The sequence below is a fragment of the Panthera leo genome, chromosome E2 (genome assembly GCF_018350215.1).
Source record: "Panthera leo isolate Ple1 chromosome E2, P.leo_Ple1_pat1.1, whole genome shotgun sequence".
In the NCBI taxonomy this organism is placed as follows: domain Eukaryota; kingdom Metazoa; phylum Chordata; class Mammalia; order Carnivora; family Felidae; genus Panthera; species Panthera leo.
Window position 1 is genome coordinate 53,887,140 of NC_056693.1, and position 15,419 is coordinate 53,902,558.

General features: G+C 41.9%; 1 protein-coding gene and 1 long non-coding RNA gene across 4 annotated transcripts in view; one reads left to right on the top strand and one right to left on the bottom strand.

Annotated features, from left to right (window-relative positions):
- The window catches only part of LOC122207686, a 740,526-nt gene extending 734,989 nt beyond the window's left edge, over window positions 1-5,537 (bottom strand). For 2 of the 3 annotated variants that reach the window (XR_006196968.1, XR_006196967.1), the window contains exon 1: window positions 5,411-5,537. This is a non-coding gene — a long non-coding RNA (uncharacterized LOC122207686). Of the gene's footprint in view, window positions 1-5,398 lie in introns of all 3 variants that reach the window. The other variant, XR_006196969.1, reaches the window with a different exon arrangement.
- Window positions 5,538-5,651: 114 nt separating this feature from the next.
- DYNLRB2 (dynein light chain roadblock-type 2) lies at window positions 5,652-15,098 on the top strand. Its single transcript, XM_042917818.1, has 4 exons — window positions 5,652-5,740; window positions 8,383-8,458; window positions 13,923-14,090; window positions 14,855-15,098. The coding sequence occupies exons 1-4, from the start codon at window positions 5,738-5,740 to the stop codon at window positions 14,896-14,898; spliced, it is 291 nt and encodes a 96-aa protein (XP_042773752.1). The 5' UTR covers window positions 5,652-5,737; the 3' UTR covers window positions 14,899-15,098.
- The last annotated feature ends 321 nt before the right edge of the window (window positions 15,099-15,419 follow it).

The following is a 15,419-nucleotide window of genomic DNA, read 5'->3' on the forward strand; positions in this document are numbered from 1 at the left end:
TTTGCTTTATAGTGTGCAGCTCTGTTGTTTGGTGCATATATTTTTAGATTTGCTATATCTTCTTAGTGAAGTAACCATTTTATCGTTATATAATGGTCCCCTCTATACCTGGTGAATTTCTTTGGTCTAAAGTCTATTTATCTGATATTAACGTAACCACTCATGCTTTCTTTGGATTAATGTTTGCATGATATATCTCTTTCCCTCCTTTTATTTTCTATATGCCCATATTATCATATTTGAAGTCAGTTACTTATAGACATCATACAGTTGTCATGTTTCTTTTAATACAATCAAATTATCTATATCTTTTTATTGGTATATTTTAGCTGTTTATATTTAATTATTCATATGCTAGAGTGGAGATGGAAGTCCAGGCTCCCCCAATGGACTTCACTGAAACTGCTGCAGAGGGTGGGGAGGTGCCTAATTAGTTAACTCTGAACAGGATGAAAGAACTGATTCCTTACTGAGCCTTCTTTGACATCATCCTGATAGAGGATGAGGGGCAGTTATAACAAGGTGAGAGTGGAAGTCTATACTCTCCCCCTGGCCTTTCTAGTCTGTGTGTGTGTGTGTGTGTGTGTGCGCGCGCACGCGCGCGCTATTTAGCTGGAGTAGAATGCTTATTTTCTACAAGTTTATGCCTTGTTCAATGGCCTTTTCCCGGTCCTTTGGCTAAAGAATAGGCATTTGTTGGGGCTTTTTAAAATTTCCATGTTTGTCAGATTTTAGGGTTACCAGCTTCTTCAGTTCCAAGTCTAGAATACATGAGGCAAAAGGAAACCCAGGTAACTTACAATCATGTCATTCCTTGGGTCCCGAGGTCGCTAGACAGTGTGACTGATTCTATCTTTCAGAGTCTTCTTGTGTTGGTATAATTTCTAGGGGTTTTAGTTATATTTAATAGGAGGAACAGGGGAAAGTACATCTACTCCAAATTTCCAGAAACAAAAATCATTGATAATCTTTTAAAATTAATTATAACAATCTCTGTCTTCTAACTGATGTATTTAGACTATTTACATTTAATGCAATCATCGATATATCAGGATTTAATGCTACACGTATACTACTTGCTTTCTGATTGCTCTACTTGTTTTCCATTTTACTGTTTGCCCTTTTCTCTTTTAGATTATTTGAACAATTTTTAGGACTTTATTTTGACATATTTGTATCCTTTTTTATTGCTTGCTCTCGGGATTATATCCCTCATTTTTCAGTCTACTTAGAATCAATACTTAAGTACTTCAAGCGGAATATAACATCTTCACTCTTAAGACAGATTCCCTTCACCCTCCCCCCCTTTCTATGATAGTTATTTTACATATTATATTTATATACTTTGAAAACTCTGCATAATATTATAATTATTTTTGTTTTCACTTGATCTTAGCCAAAAGGCTGAGAAGCGATAATTTTTTGTTGTTGTTTTCAACTATCATTTGAACACTAAAGAGGGAAGGAACAGGCTATTACAGAGATTAGCAAATTTTTTCGGTAAAGGGCCAGATAAATATTTTAGGCTTTTCAGACCGTGTACTATGGAAGTTAATGACTGGAATTGGCCATGTGGACATTTCTGGAATGTAGACAGTGTTCTATTTCTTCACCTGGTTGAGAATTACACAAGAGTTCACTTTGTAGTAACTCACCAACCTAACTTTTGTTTTGTGCATCTAACTTTTTGTGTGTGATACCTACCAATGAAAGTCATTTTGAAACTAAATAGATCCAAGAGCTTGAAAAATAGATGGGAGATTTTGGGAATGGATTATCAGAAAAAAGAAGGGGTACATAAAGTACATGGGATTTATTGCTCCTTTCAGCGCTACCTTCTTTGAACAAAATTAATCGATGAGGAAATATTTACAGTTTGCCCTCAACCCTGAGAGACTGAGAATTTCTACTAAGTGTAATTCACTGAGGTGGGAACTGCTTACTGGAGCCAGAAGTTGAAAAATGAGACTTGTTGGGGCGCCTGGCTGACTCAGTTGGTAGATTATGTGACTCTTAATCTTGGGGTCGTGAGTGCGAGCCCCAGTTGGGTGTGGAGATTACTTAAAACAAACAAACAAACAAACAAATAAATAAATAAAAATGGGACTTGTGGAAAAATGAGATTAGAGGTCAATGAATTACAATTCTAAGTGAATGACAGGAGGAAGGGAATAGAAGAAAGGGAAAGATGTCTTTTAGTGAGAAATTCAACAATATGAATTCTGGATATTTTTTTCTAGGAAGGGCATGAAGGAAAAAGAGGTTGAATAAAGGAGGGTGAGGAGAAGGAGAGAGGAAACAAACAGGGGAGGGAAGTAGGGAGGAAGAGGTTAGAGAAAGAGATGAGATAGAGGGAGAGAGGAGAGAAAAGGGAAAGAAAAAGGAAGGATGGACTAAAGAAAGGAAAAGACACAAGAAAGAAATGGGGCAAAATGATCCCTATTGGGCATCTGGTAGAAGCCAGGCATTTACCCATATGATTTAAATCTCATATCAACTCTGTAAGGTATATATTATCTTTCCTCTTTTATAAATGAGGAAATGAAAGCTCTGAGAATTTATTTTAGTCAAGGAAACACACCTGGGAACATCAACCCTGGCTGCACGCAACTCCAAATTCTGGGCTCAAGGAAACCCTTTAATTCCAACAGGGAGAATTCCTTTATGGCAAGCAAATGCTTATGTGACACTTGAGTCCTGGAAAGAATTACCCTAGAGGGTGCCCTTGTCCTAATAAGTAGAAAATAGTTGATCTTCTGAAACCCTAAGCCTATAATTCTGCAATTCTATGGCATCGGGTCGTATTATGTGGAATACTTCTTGAGATCATTGACATCCTCTAATTTTGCCTTACGACTAAGGGGCATTTTCAAAGAACCCAGTGAAAGAATCTAATATTTCACTTTCTGGAGTGAAAAAAGTACTAGACGCTCTGTTTGACAAAGAATGCCTTATCTTATGAGAAAATGGGCACAAAGTATATTCCATGGTCCAGTTTATAGTATTTACCAACTTAGCATGAATGTCGAAGATAGACAGATGTGTGGGGTGCTAGAGAAAATTCCCAGGGAAAACTCAAAATTATCAAATTACCCAAATTTCTTCAGACTAAGCAGAAAGTGCTAGCAAACCACCAGTGAGAAAGAGAGACCTCGGGAAAAAAAAATCATCTCACTTTGACAAAAATTCTGTGAAAAACAGTGGACTTTGTATGTACCACAAATTTGGGGGTCACTTCAGAGTACTTGAAAAAAGGAATATACATTAATTCTCTCACTTAAGTTCAAAGTTATTTAGCACTTACTGTAAGTTAAAAGGAGGGGTAAGGGGGTGGGAGGGGGAGAAGGGAAAGGGATAATTCACCAAAAAAAAGAGGGGGGGGCATAAAAATGAAACCAAGCTACCTCCAAGGAATAATTAGAAGTGAAAATCAATAAGGAGAAAATGGCTCATATTCTCCTCATTGATTTCCTATGCACAGTGAGTCAAACTTGACTGTTGGTTAGAAGTCAGTTTGGCTACTTCTTATTACTTTTTCAGCAGTTGGGTACTCCTGTCAGTTCCTTTCATGCTGGAGGCTTGCTTGGCTCTAATCACAGCTGTCAGCTATTGAACGAGTTTGACACCCTGACTCCAGAAGCGAGGGGATTCACACTGCATGCATATGCAGTGGGCTCCTTCATTAAAGCTGATTGACATAACAGATATGGTGCACTGCCACTGATTTTTATAAGCAAAACAAATGGCTACACAATCAAGGAAGAGTCTCCTTGATCAGAAACACCCAGAGAGAGCAAGAATCAGTCTTTATCAGCTCAGCCAGTATTACTGGAAATACCTACGCTTACTTAAAATGGTAGATATGGGCAGTGAGTCAAGAGCCAGCTACACACACACACACACACACACACACACCTGACCCCTCCCCTACAATCTTAGCTGTCCATTCCAAATAATCTCGGTTGGAGTTACACGGGTTGGTTAAAAGGGGGATCATTTAGCTATTGTGAGCTGGATTTTGCAGAGGCATTAAGTTTCTTGGAGGCGGAAGAAGAGACTGCCAGTGACCAGAATCTCCTCCCCCACCACCAAGAAAAGGAAGGACGGCTAGAGCTTCTCAGAGTATTTCTGTCCATAATGTCACGAAATGACAGACTCTAAGTTGAAATGGACCAATTAGCCCCAAAACCACCAACTTCAAAACTGGTTCAGAGCATCCCTGACGAGGGCCCATTCAGATTCTAGCTGACATTCTTAGCAGTAAGCATGCCATGTCTGGCTGGAGACCGCTTTCCGGAAACGGAAGCACAAACCTCATCAGCAGTACAGGGAGTCGTTAAAGCACGGTCCTGTGGGGGAGGAATTCCCATCCTATACCTTGTGTCTAGTGATCAGGGTCTGCCCTCTTCAACCCCCAGGACTTCATGACGCCAGCCACCACACCGTTCTGCTGCCCGTCACAAAACAGTTAGTCTCTGCCTCCCCGGGCCGCAAAGACATCAGCAATGCCCTTCAAAAGTGAGTGACTTCGGACCATCCCTAATCGATCTTTAACTGGTTCCTTCCATCAGGTCCTTCAATACCCAGCCATATGCTCTTCTGTGGCAATTTGTGGAGCCTCCAGCACTACCACCTGCGATTTTTCAGCAACTCAGAACTTCTAGCAGATAGTGACCAAAAAAAGAAAGATCCTAAGGGATTCAACAAATACACTGGTGAGTAGAAACTCTTCAACTGAGTGAGGAGCAGAGAAGGGGATGCTATCGCTTGATGAGAGTCTAAGAGGTAGCTTACCCTACTGTTTGGGGGGTAAGGAGTAAGGAGTTATACATCAACAATATTATATATAATATATATTATATATAATATATATACATAATGTATATTATATATACATTATATTATATATAATATATATTATTATATTAATATATATTATATAATATATAATATTATTATATTATGTATATAGTATATATTATATATAACATATACATAATATATATTATATGCATAATATATATTATATATAATTGTACAATTCGATGCTGCAACATGTTTTTCTTTCCGGAAAAAAACTATCGGTGGGGGACGGGGGGACGGGGGGGGGGGGGGCGGGACACACGTATCCGCCTGCACAGGGCACCGAGAAAGCGAGGACACTGGGCCTCGCCAAGCGGCTGAGCCTATCACCAAATCTCTAAGGCGGCCCGAGCTCGGGAGTCAGACGGACCCATCCCCTGCTTATTTGCTCCGCAGCACGTATCACACTTGGCAAGTGTTGCTTCGCCCGTCGCATTCGGCCTGTCTCCCCCAGCTAGAATGCACTCGGGCCTAGAGCGCCCGGCACGTGGCAGGCGGTCAAGAAAACGCTCGTGAGTGAGGAAGTGGCTGTTACCTTAAGGCGTACCTCAAGGAGTGAGTGAATGAATGGACGAACGAATGACCAGGCCTGTGCCCGCCGAGCGTCCTCAGGCCCACGGCCCCGCGGGGCTGGGGGCACCCAAGTGGGCGCCCGGGGCCACCGGCCCCCAACCTCCGCCTACGGCGGCCGGGAGGCGTCAAGGCCACTTCAGGGCGGAAGAGCCGCCGCGGGCTGCCGCCCGACCCGCGGACACGCAGGCGCGTGCACCCGCACTTCCGGGAGGTCACTTCCTCCCCCGTCGCCTAGCAACGGCTGGAAGCGTTGCTGACTTCCCGGGCAGCGGTGACGCCGGGCTGAGCCGCGTTTCGCACGATGGTAAATCTGGAGCCTCCGTCTGCGACCCGGCGCTTCAGGGGAGCCCACGTCGGGGGTGGGGGGGGGAGGGACTTTCGCTGCCCTGCCCCCGAGGCCGTCCCTCGCCAGCCGGTCCGGGGGCGGTGGCGAAGGCTGGGGGCTCTAGAAGATTCTTGGACGGGGAAGGAGGGAGAGGGCGACCTTGGAGGGGAGAAAATGCCTAGATGGGGGAAGCTGTCTTGAGGGATAGATATCAAGGGGGGTGGCTCTGGCGAGTGGAACTTGTGGGGTGTGGATGCCGAGAAGGAGAAGAGAGAGACGGGGGGATGAAAGGTCTTGAGGGGGTGAGAGAGCTCCGGAGCGAGGGAAGTTTGAAAAGGAAAGAGGCGAGAGGGAGAGAAGTCAGAACCTGGGAAGGAAGAAAGGGGCCCCAGGGAGAGCAGGGGGGGTGAGGAGAAGGGAGAAGGAGGCGATACTGAGAAAGAAGAAAGGAAAATAAAGAGGAAAGGGAGGGGAGAGATAATAAATAAATCAGTAAATAGAAAGCGGAGACTGGGGATAGCTTGAAGAGGAGCAAGGCGAGTTTTTTAAGAGAGGTGAAAGGGGATTGGAGATGGGGATTAAGAGATTGTATTGGAGGGGTGCAGAAATCACGGAAGAAACAACTGGAAGGAGAGAGGGAGAGGCTGACAGCAGAAAGAGCCGTTTGGGAAAGAAGTAAAAAAAAAAAAAAAAAAGATAAAGGGGGGTTAGTGGTTGTAGGGAGCTATGCACATTGTGTTAAAGACGGCCAAAATGTGATACTGGACCCCCTGTATCACTCTTGTGCTTTGGTGCAGTGTTTCCCAAAGTGAGACGCAAACTGTAGTTGCTGTGTAAAATAGCTCAGAAATAACAAATCACACAGAGCGAATCACACCTGAGGAAGTGACTCCTCTTCCATTTTTTCCCCCAGCCTGGAGACTGTATCCAAGAAAGCTCCTGGCACTGTTAGGTCCTGAGTATCACTGTCATTTGGTATTTTCCATATTTCACCTGAATATCAGACCTCAGGCTCAGACCTTTCTTTGGGGTAGAATTTAATAACAGGCACTCTCTTCATTTTGTTCGTTCTTGGGGTTATTTCTGTCTCGGACAAATAGTAGCAGCTTTCCATTTGTGGTAGTGATGTGTAGTTGTAGTTTCCTTGTAAAAATCCATTTGTTTTTTAGTAGCTTTTAGTAGTGAGATCATTTAAAGAACATGTTAGGTATATAATATAGAAGATATTCGTGATGGCAAAAAATGTGACTCCAGTACACAAACGCCTGAAATTCAGCAAGCATATGCTGTAGTTATGGAAAAGAGGAAATCAGTGTTCCTGCCCACATCAAAGGCAAAAGAAAACTTATCTTTTTAAAAAAATGTTTATTTATTTTGAGAGAGTGTGTGAGCAGGGGAGGGGCAGAGAGAGAGGGAGAGAGAATCCCAAGGCAGGCTCCACACTGTCAGTGCCAAGCCTGAAATCACAAACTGTGAGACCATGACCTGAGCCGAGATCAAGAGTCAGACACTCAACCAGCTGAGCCACCCAGCCGTTCCGAAAGAAAACTGTCTTTTGATTAAGTAGCATAATGTTTACCCATTTGAGGTTAGAAGGGAAAAAAAAAAAAAAAAAACCCTCATCAAGACACTCTGCAGGATACTGCTTGAATTCGGAATATCCAATGATTACTCAGGAGTCATATGCAGGTCTGAAAAAGATTATCTGTGATTTTAGCATTTGTAGAAGGGAATAAAACTGGTACAAGATAGTCTGTGCGTAAGATTAATTCAGGAAGCTGAGTTTAAAACCCAGTGGGGCTCCAACATAATCATTCATGGGTGAATATTCAGCTTGCACTGAGACCCAGGCACGTTACCAAGAGAATCCTGGGATATGTTGTGTTTACAGAGTATCCTGAATTTAATCATCTGAACTCCCAAGTAGGTAACATTTAGGAGTGAGAATGAGATTTCTCATTAAGGGATACTTTTTTTTCTACATTTATTTACTTTGAGAGAGCACACAAGCAGAAGAGGGGCAGAGAGAGAGAGAGAGAGAGAGAGAATCCCAAGAAGGCTGTGCACTGTCAGCACGGAGGCCAACATGGGTCTTGATCTCACGAACCATAAGATCATGACCTGAGCAGAAATCAAGATCCGGATGCTTAACCAACTGAGCCACCCAGGCACCCCTAAGGGATACTTTCAGACAGAGGGAGATAATGACAATAGCTCTGTAACTATTTAAAGAAGTGTAATACAGAAAAGGAATTTTTCATACGAATACAGAAAGATCAATGAGTAAAACATGAATGGGAGCAGATTTCTGTCCAATATAGAGAATGCTTTTCCAGCAAATAGAGACATTGAAAATTGAGTGAGCTCTTGTGAGGTAGTAAGCTCTCCTTCTCTAGAAGAGTTCACACCAAGAGATGTGTCAGAGTTGTTAGCAGGAGTCTTATGCAGGCTTGGAGACAGGACTTGGCGGTTTCAAAGGTCTCTTCCGAAGGTCTGAGATCATAGTATGCAGTACCTTAGGTTAAGGGGACGGGGGAGTAGGTGTCTTTCCAAACATTTACTTTAGGATTACGGTTACCGCAAAGACCCCCTTTGGTTAGTTGCCTTCTTGATCTCTTCAGGCGGAGGTGGAAGAAACCCTAAAGAGGATCCAGAGCCATAAAGGGGTGATGGGAACTATGGTCGTGAATGCAGAAGGTAAATATATCACAGGACGCCTTCTAGATACACACAAGCCAAACAAGGACCTGTTGGCTGTGCCTCGCCTAAGACAGACACCTTAGAATTTGAAATGTAAAGTTTATTTTCTGTGTCGTAGCTATAACATGTACTCACCAAATATCTATTGAGTACCTCCTATATACCAAGCACTCTGCTAAGAGTTAAAGATATAAATATGAATAAAACATGTCTAAAAATATCTCTGTATTCCTAAGAAACACTATACATGTCTAATTTTTAAAGCTTTGGTAACTCCTCTAATATTTCAGGGATACCATTGAAAGTATCATATTGAAGATAGGGAGAATATCATTGTTGGCAGTTAGTTTTTATTTTAACATTATAAAGGGTGCAGAGTTTCAGTCTTCCTTTTAAGTGAAATTGTTCCTTTCCCACACTTAATAAAATATTTGAGAATAAATTTTAATACGACTTACAGGATAGTCTTTGTGGATATAGTATAAAAGGGCCAACGCATGTCCACCTAGGAGATCCGTAAACTTATACCAGAAACTTGCTCTCTCTCGTCCCACAATCCCTGCTAACAATCCACAAAGCCTTTTCTCTGGCACATTGCTATGGGCTCAGCTATGGTGGCAATCTCTTGAAGGCTCCTGCTAGTTTCATTGCTAATTCAGGCATTTGCAAAGGCAAGAAATACCACAAATCCCAGAGCATTAGTGGAAATAAGAGTAGCTACTTCACATAACTCACGGCGCAACCACAGAATTGGTGAATTGCCATGGCACACAGAGTGCTTTGCAACAGAATCTCACAGCTAATCATTATTTTTGGCACAAATCCATCAGCAAATATTTATTGAGCAACTACATACTACCGCCTGTTTACATTCAGACTTCAATCCCTTAGCCGTTAAAGACAGAACACAACCTACTTCACTGAGGGTTTATGATAGTTGGATGAAATGTTAATTGTTGGGTGCCTAGCACAGTACCCAACACTTAACAGAATTATAATTAAATAGTTCTCAGCATGTGGACATTTTTAATTGATTTGTACAGCGACAACATTTGATGTGTAAATAGAACATTGGATGTGTTTTGCAAATAATAAAATAAAATGAAAAATAACACCAAATGAATAAATTCACCCAGCTTGAGTGATCAGGAGGGAAAGGATTTAAGATCAGCCTTATAGGTAAGAAAGAGTTCTGCCCAGTATTTCCAGGAAGTGGTGCAGCGCGAGCACATTGTTCTGTCTGGAATGAGTCTCGTTCCTGGCATGCTCATCAAGTCCACACACCCCCTACGACGGGCTACGTGTGGGGCTGCAGAAAGGTAATGCATTCATTTCCTTCAGCTGCCGCAAGAAGGTACCACACACTAAAACATTAGAAAGTTATTCTCGGGTCTGCAGGCTGGGAATTGGAATAAGGGTGTCAGTAAGGACAGCCTGTTCTTTGAAGGCTCTACAGGATCCTTCCTTGCTGCTCTCTTAGCTTCTGGTGGCTTCCGGAAGTCCTTGCATTCCTTGGCTTGTAGAGGCATCAGTCCAGTTTCTGCTTCCATCGTCTCATGGCGTTCTCCTCTCTGCGTCTGTTTTCTCTCCTTGTGAGGACTGCCGTCGTCGGATTCAGGCCCACCCTAATCTAGTGTGACTGTATCTTAACTAATTACATCTGCAAAGACATGCTATTTCACGTGCTAAGGTTTAGGATAGACTTGAATTTGGGGGGAAAAGATACTTTTCAACCCAGGACAACTCATCTTACGAGTCACTTTGGAAGATCCTAGTCAAAAGTGTATAATCCTAGCCATATGCATCATATGTCTGAAAATGTCCATAGCCTGTGATGTGCAATTTCACTCCTAGGAATTTATCCTAAGGAGTGACGAAGAAACAGATTTAGGTGCAAAGGATACTCACTGAGGCATCATGTACAAAAGCAGTGAAGAAACAGACAAATAAGTAAATAAATCTATCCCAGCAGTACGGAAAATTTTTCATTCATTATGTAATGTTTACTTGGTGAACCACTACTCTACTGAAAATGTTGAAGAATATTTAGAGTCATGGGAAACAATGTTAGATGAAAAGCACGGAACAGAGCAGTAGCCAACATTTTCTAATCATAAACATAGCCAGCCACACAAACACACTTACAGTAAATATGGAAGAAAGGACAGGGCTATGTTACGGCGATCATCTCTGAGCGCTGGAATTACAATTGACTTTGCTTTCACTTGCTTGAAGTCTCTCAATATTTTTCTTATCCAAAGGCGGCAAAATATGATTTTTAAAACCCATTAACTTCTTCTAATTAACCCTTACTAAGATAAGATTATGTTAGGATTCGGGGCACCCTTCCAAACACCAAATTAACCATTTTCCCAAAAATATAAATGAGGGTCTTATTTTTGTGGTCAGATTATTAATAACCAGAGTGTACGACAAGCATGTTTATTAATAGCATATGGTATAAGTTGTGTGAACAGAATTAATAAAATATTCCATTCCATTTCAGCTGCCTACTCAATTTTAGGTGAAAGTGCCATTTATTATGGTGCAGCCCGGCAGCTTTCAGAAGACCCAGGAACTTAAATGCTGAAAAAAATTTAACTAAGATGGTGTTCACATGTTCTTGCACACCACCAGTGGGTTTAGTGTAATTCTCAGCAAATCATTTTAACATATCTCCAGGTTTTATTTGTGGCGAGGTGGGCCTTCTACCAGGTTTATACATTTCGATCTCATATGGCATGTTAAACAGAGTCCTTTGGTTTCACCGTTAGTGAAACCAAGGCGCCCTGTCCATGACAATAAAGCAGACTTCCCAATTTAGCCCACTGCTGAGCAGTAGAGGTTTTTATTAGACTAGATCCTTTGCTAACATCGGTTTCCCATTTATCCAACCATTCACGGTTTACAATATTGCAGCACTGATTGTTGAATTAGATACTGGCGAATACATATTATTTCTCAGACGGTCATAACTATCCCATATTCTTATGTATATAAGCCTGATTTCCAGAGGCTCTTGATTTTACATATTCTTGACATTTCTAACCATCAATCATTTGAATTTCATTAGACTTTATCAGCCATCCAGTCAGTTCCTTACATTTTTGAAATACAATCAACCAAAGTACAAATACACAGTTGAAGAGTACCAGCTTACTGGGATCATAAAGAGTCATATTTTAAAGTAGTGCCATAAATTCGGCAATATCCAATTCATTTTCTTTGTTCTAGAAGTTCCATCGTGGGGATTTATACCATACATACACACAAATGTGAAATGGCATGCACACGGACATATTCCATCGCCTTGCTTATTAAAGTCAAAGCCTGGGAACAGCCTAAATGCCCGCCAGAAGGATATACTTGTTACGTGTATCACAAGGCATTCGACAGTCATGTGATGCAGTCATTAACACGCCTAGCCTTAGCCCTGTGTGTACTGAACAGGAGTTTCCAAGTGTATTTCATGAAAAATATTTTTTTTTTTACAGAATAGAGAACAAACAATGCAAAGAATACAAACAAAAAGACACTTGAACACACTTAGAATATCTCTGCAAGGTTCCCAAAGAAACTGGGAGCAGTGGTCACCTCGCAGAAGGGGCCATGAGTGAATTTTATACCATGTGCTAAAATTGCTCCTTAATAAATTATTTTTTAATTACCTTGCAGGGTACCAAGCAAGAGCTCAATAAATATTTGTCGATTGATTTTTTTCAAGTGGTCTGTAATGGATATGAAAACCTCCCAGAGCTTCCACAGTGTGCACTTATTATTCAGAAAGGCTAGCTGTTTTATTTATTGACTTGGATCATGAATAGACTAACTAAATAGGCCTGAGCATTGGATTCATAATCTTGTCATCTACATTTTAAATAATTTATTCTGGCTGTATTTCTGGTTTTGACACTGAGCGGTGCAGACTTTGGAGGTAGTCACTATTCAGGATGCAAAATAAAACCAGTCCTCAGAAAGTGCCCTTAAAAGGTGAGAGCTTGCTACCTCTCAGCTCCCTGCCCGTTAAAGACACATGCCTTGTGATGGCTCATCAGGTGTGAAAGACATAACTGACTTCGGGGGAAAGTGGCCAAGAAATAATAATCCAGAAATTAACAAACTTGATATAAAACCTTGTTTATTGAACAGATTTTCCTGTAAATATTGTCCTTGTATCGTTTGGCAAGACCTATTCCAGAGCGAACGGTTGTTTTAAAAGAGACTGTTTCACAGTCAGAATGGAGGTCCTCAAAGAGTTTCATGAAAAACTGGTAAAATCGTTAGTTTGTAAGAGCGTTCCACTCTTGAAATCCCCTCTTGTTTAACAGCTTCTGGAATTGCATTCTCTGAGGGACGACCCAGAGTTGTGTTAGCCTCTTCCACTGATCGGCCTTCATTCAGGTGCCTGTGGGATCTGACAGCCACCCCACACTCACCTTCACGTGTCCCCCTAAATTCAAGGCACGTGTGCAAATGGAATCCTTGCAATTCCCTGGCTGTCTGGTAGTTCTCACAATAATCTGAAAACCCTCTCAGACGAGACACGGTACACGTAAAATACCCAGCACGGCACCTGTTAACAAGTAAGCACTGAGCACCGAGTGACCAGAATTGAGCTGGATTGATTTGAACTGAATTGAATTATACTTGCATATTTGTCTGGATAGATTTTCCCAGTTAAATTAATAGGTTCAGTTTTAAAATCGCATAATGGAACAATAGAGCACACGAACAGCTAAATCTAAGAATGCTTAAGCCAAGAGTGAGCGCAAACCGGGGAATGCCCAGCAAAACCACAGTGTCTTTGCTGCTGGATTCTCTCATATAAAATGTAAGGTTTGCAAAATACCGTATGAGGAGCCACAGCGTAATTTTTAAAATCCCCTTTGGATACACTCCTCAACGTGTGCTATGATATCCCCTTCTGTTGCTGGCCTCAGGGGAGGACATTAGCACCACGTCACGGACGAAGCATTTCAAAGCAAAATGGCTATAGACCGACTGCTTGGAGGAGGGCATTAGGTAGACTAATATGTGAACTCAGTTCTGAAATAATCAGTGCACAGCTTCCAAATAATGTGTGCACGAAACCCAAAAAACAATACTTACCAGTCTAACAATAGGGGATTGGTCAAATGACGGTATGTTATAAAATAGTGCACAGCCGTTAAAAATAATTTGAGGACCGTGTCACTGACAAGAACAGCTCGGGTATGCTATCACTTAAATGAAGAAAAAAGCAGTAGTCCAATTTGTCATGATGGTTTGTCACAACTACATTTTAAGACCCACGTACACACAAAAAGACCGGAAGGAAAGAAACTAAAATTGTTACCAGTGAGTGATGTCGGCCATAACTTTTTCTTCCTCTTTAAAATCATCAGTATTTTCCGGTATATCCACAGGGTGCACATTCCTTTGACAGTTAAAACTTTTAACCCAAAAGTGACTCTTGTAACAGGCATTCCTATCCGAACAACCTTGGACAACTCGACGACGGTTCAGTACGCGGGTCTTCTTCATCAGCTGACAATGAAAGCCAAGAGCACGGTCCGTGACATTGATCCTCAGAATGACCTCACCTTTCTCAGGATCAGGTCAAAGAAACATGAAATCATGGTAGCCCCAGGTAACGTGGCGTTTCACTTCATATTTAAAGCATCTTTCTCCTTTACTGGATAAAAGCTCTGTTTCAAGGAACTGGACATACAGACTTTAACCTGCAATATGGCGCGTAGTGTTCTCCAATTACAAAATGAAAGACGTTGGAATCTGAAAAACTCAAGCTGGAAATTTTGTGAAGTTAGCGACAGATTTAACCTTTGAAGAATCTGAATTTTTCCCATTTGCATTTATTACCAGTAATCAAAATAGGGATAATGCAGGGAGTGGCTCAAAGCCCTGTAGGGTCTTAAACCCTCCCCGCGAGAGAACACATTCACCGGGCCTGCCTCAAGACGGCAGCCATAGAAACCCTCCTCTCCTTGAAGGAATTACATTCACAGTGTGCACCAATGTCTGTGTAACACAGGACTCGTGCTCCCAAATCTAGTCTGGAACAAACTTCTCTAGAGAACATCTATAACATCAGAATTACCCATATACTGTGTTCTCACCCTGCTGCACATCAAAAGCACTTGGAAAGCTTTACAAAAACAGTTATTGATACCAGAGGCCGTACCCCAGGCCGGTGAACTCAGAACCTCTGGAACTGGGTCCCGGGTCGTGGTAGTGAAAGCTCAGCAGGTGATTCTGATGTGCAACCAGGGTGGGAAACCATTGGTCTACAGAGAGTCCAAGTGATGTTTTGAAGAGAAACGCAGATTAGCCGAAGTATTCACTCAGTAAGTTGAATTCTTCCAGTGGATTAACTTTGTCTGTCTCTCTCCACAGATAAGGAATATCTTCTGATCGTCATTCAGAATCCATGTGAATAGACCTGCTACGGCCCATCCTGTCCTGTGATGCCCAGTTGCAAATGCTTTATTTACTCCTTAGTTATTACCAAGATTATATTCCAATCTGATCTTTCAGACATTATTCACTATTTTCACAAACTATTCTGCACGTCTCATTTAGTCCCTTTCAAATGTATTGTAAAGTTGTGATTTAGTTATGTAATAAATGAATTCTGGTATAGAGGTCTCTTTTTTTTTTTTTATAGTACACCAGACAGAAGGATTCTAGTGGGAATCCTAGCAAGCCTTCCTTGCAACAGTCCTTGTAGTCTAGAGGTGTGCCAAGAATCAACGTGGCTGTGTCCTTTTGCCCGTTTCATTAGCACGTCCCGGAGGTTCCATGGAGCACAGCGGGAGCTACCGGGGAGTAGGAAGCCCTCATCCTCTAGGGGCGCTAGATGCTTTCCCAGGTTAAACGAGGGACATTAAAAAGTCAGAGGCGTGGCGCTCAGCAGGGTCAGCCCCACAGCTGAGCGCCTCCTCCCACAACTCCAGAGGGT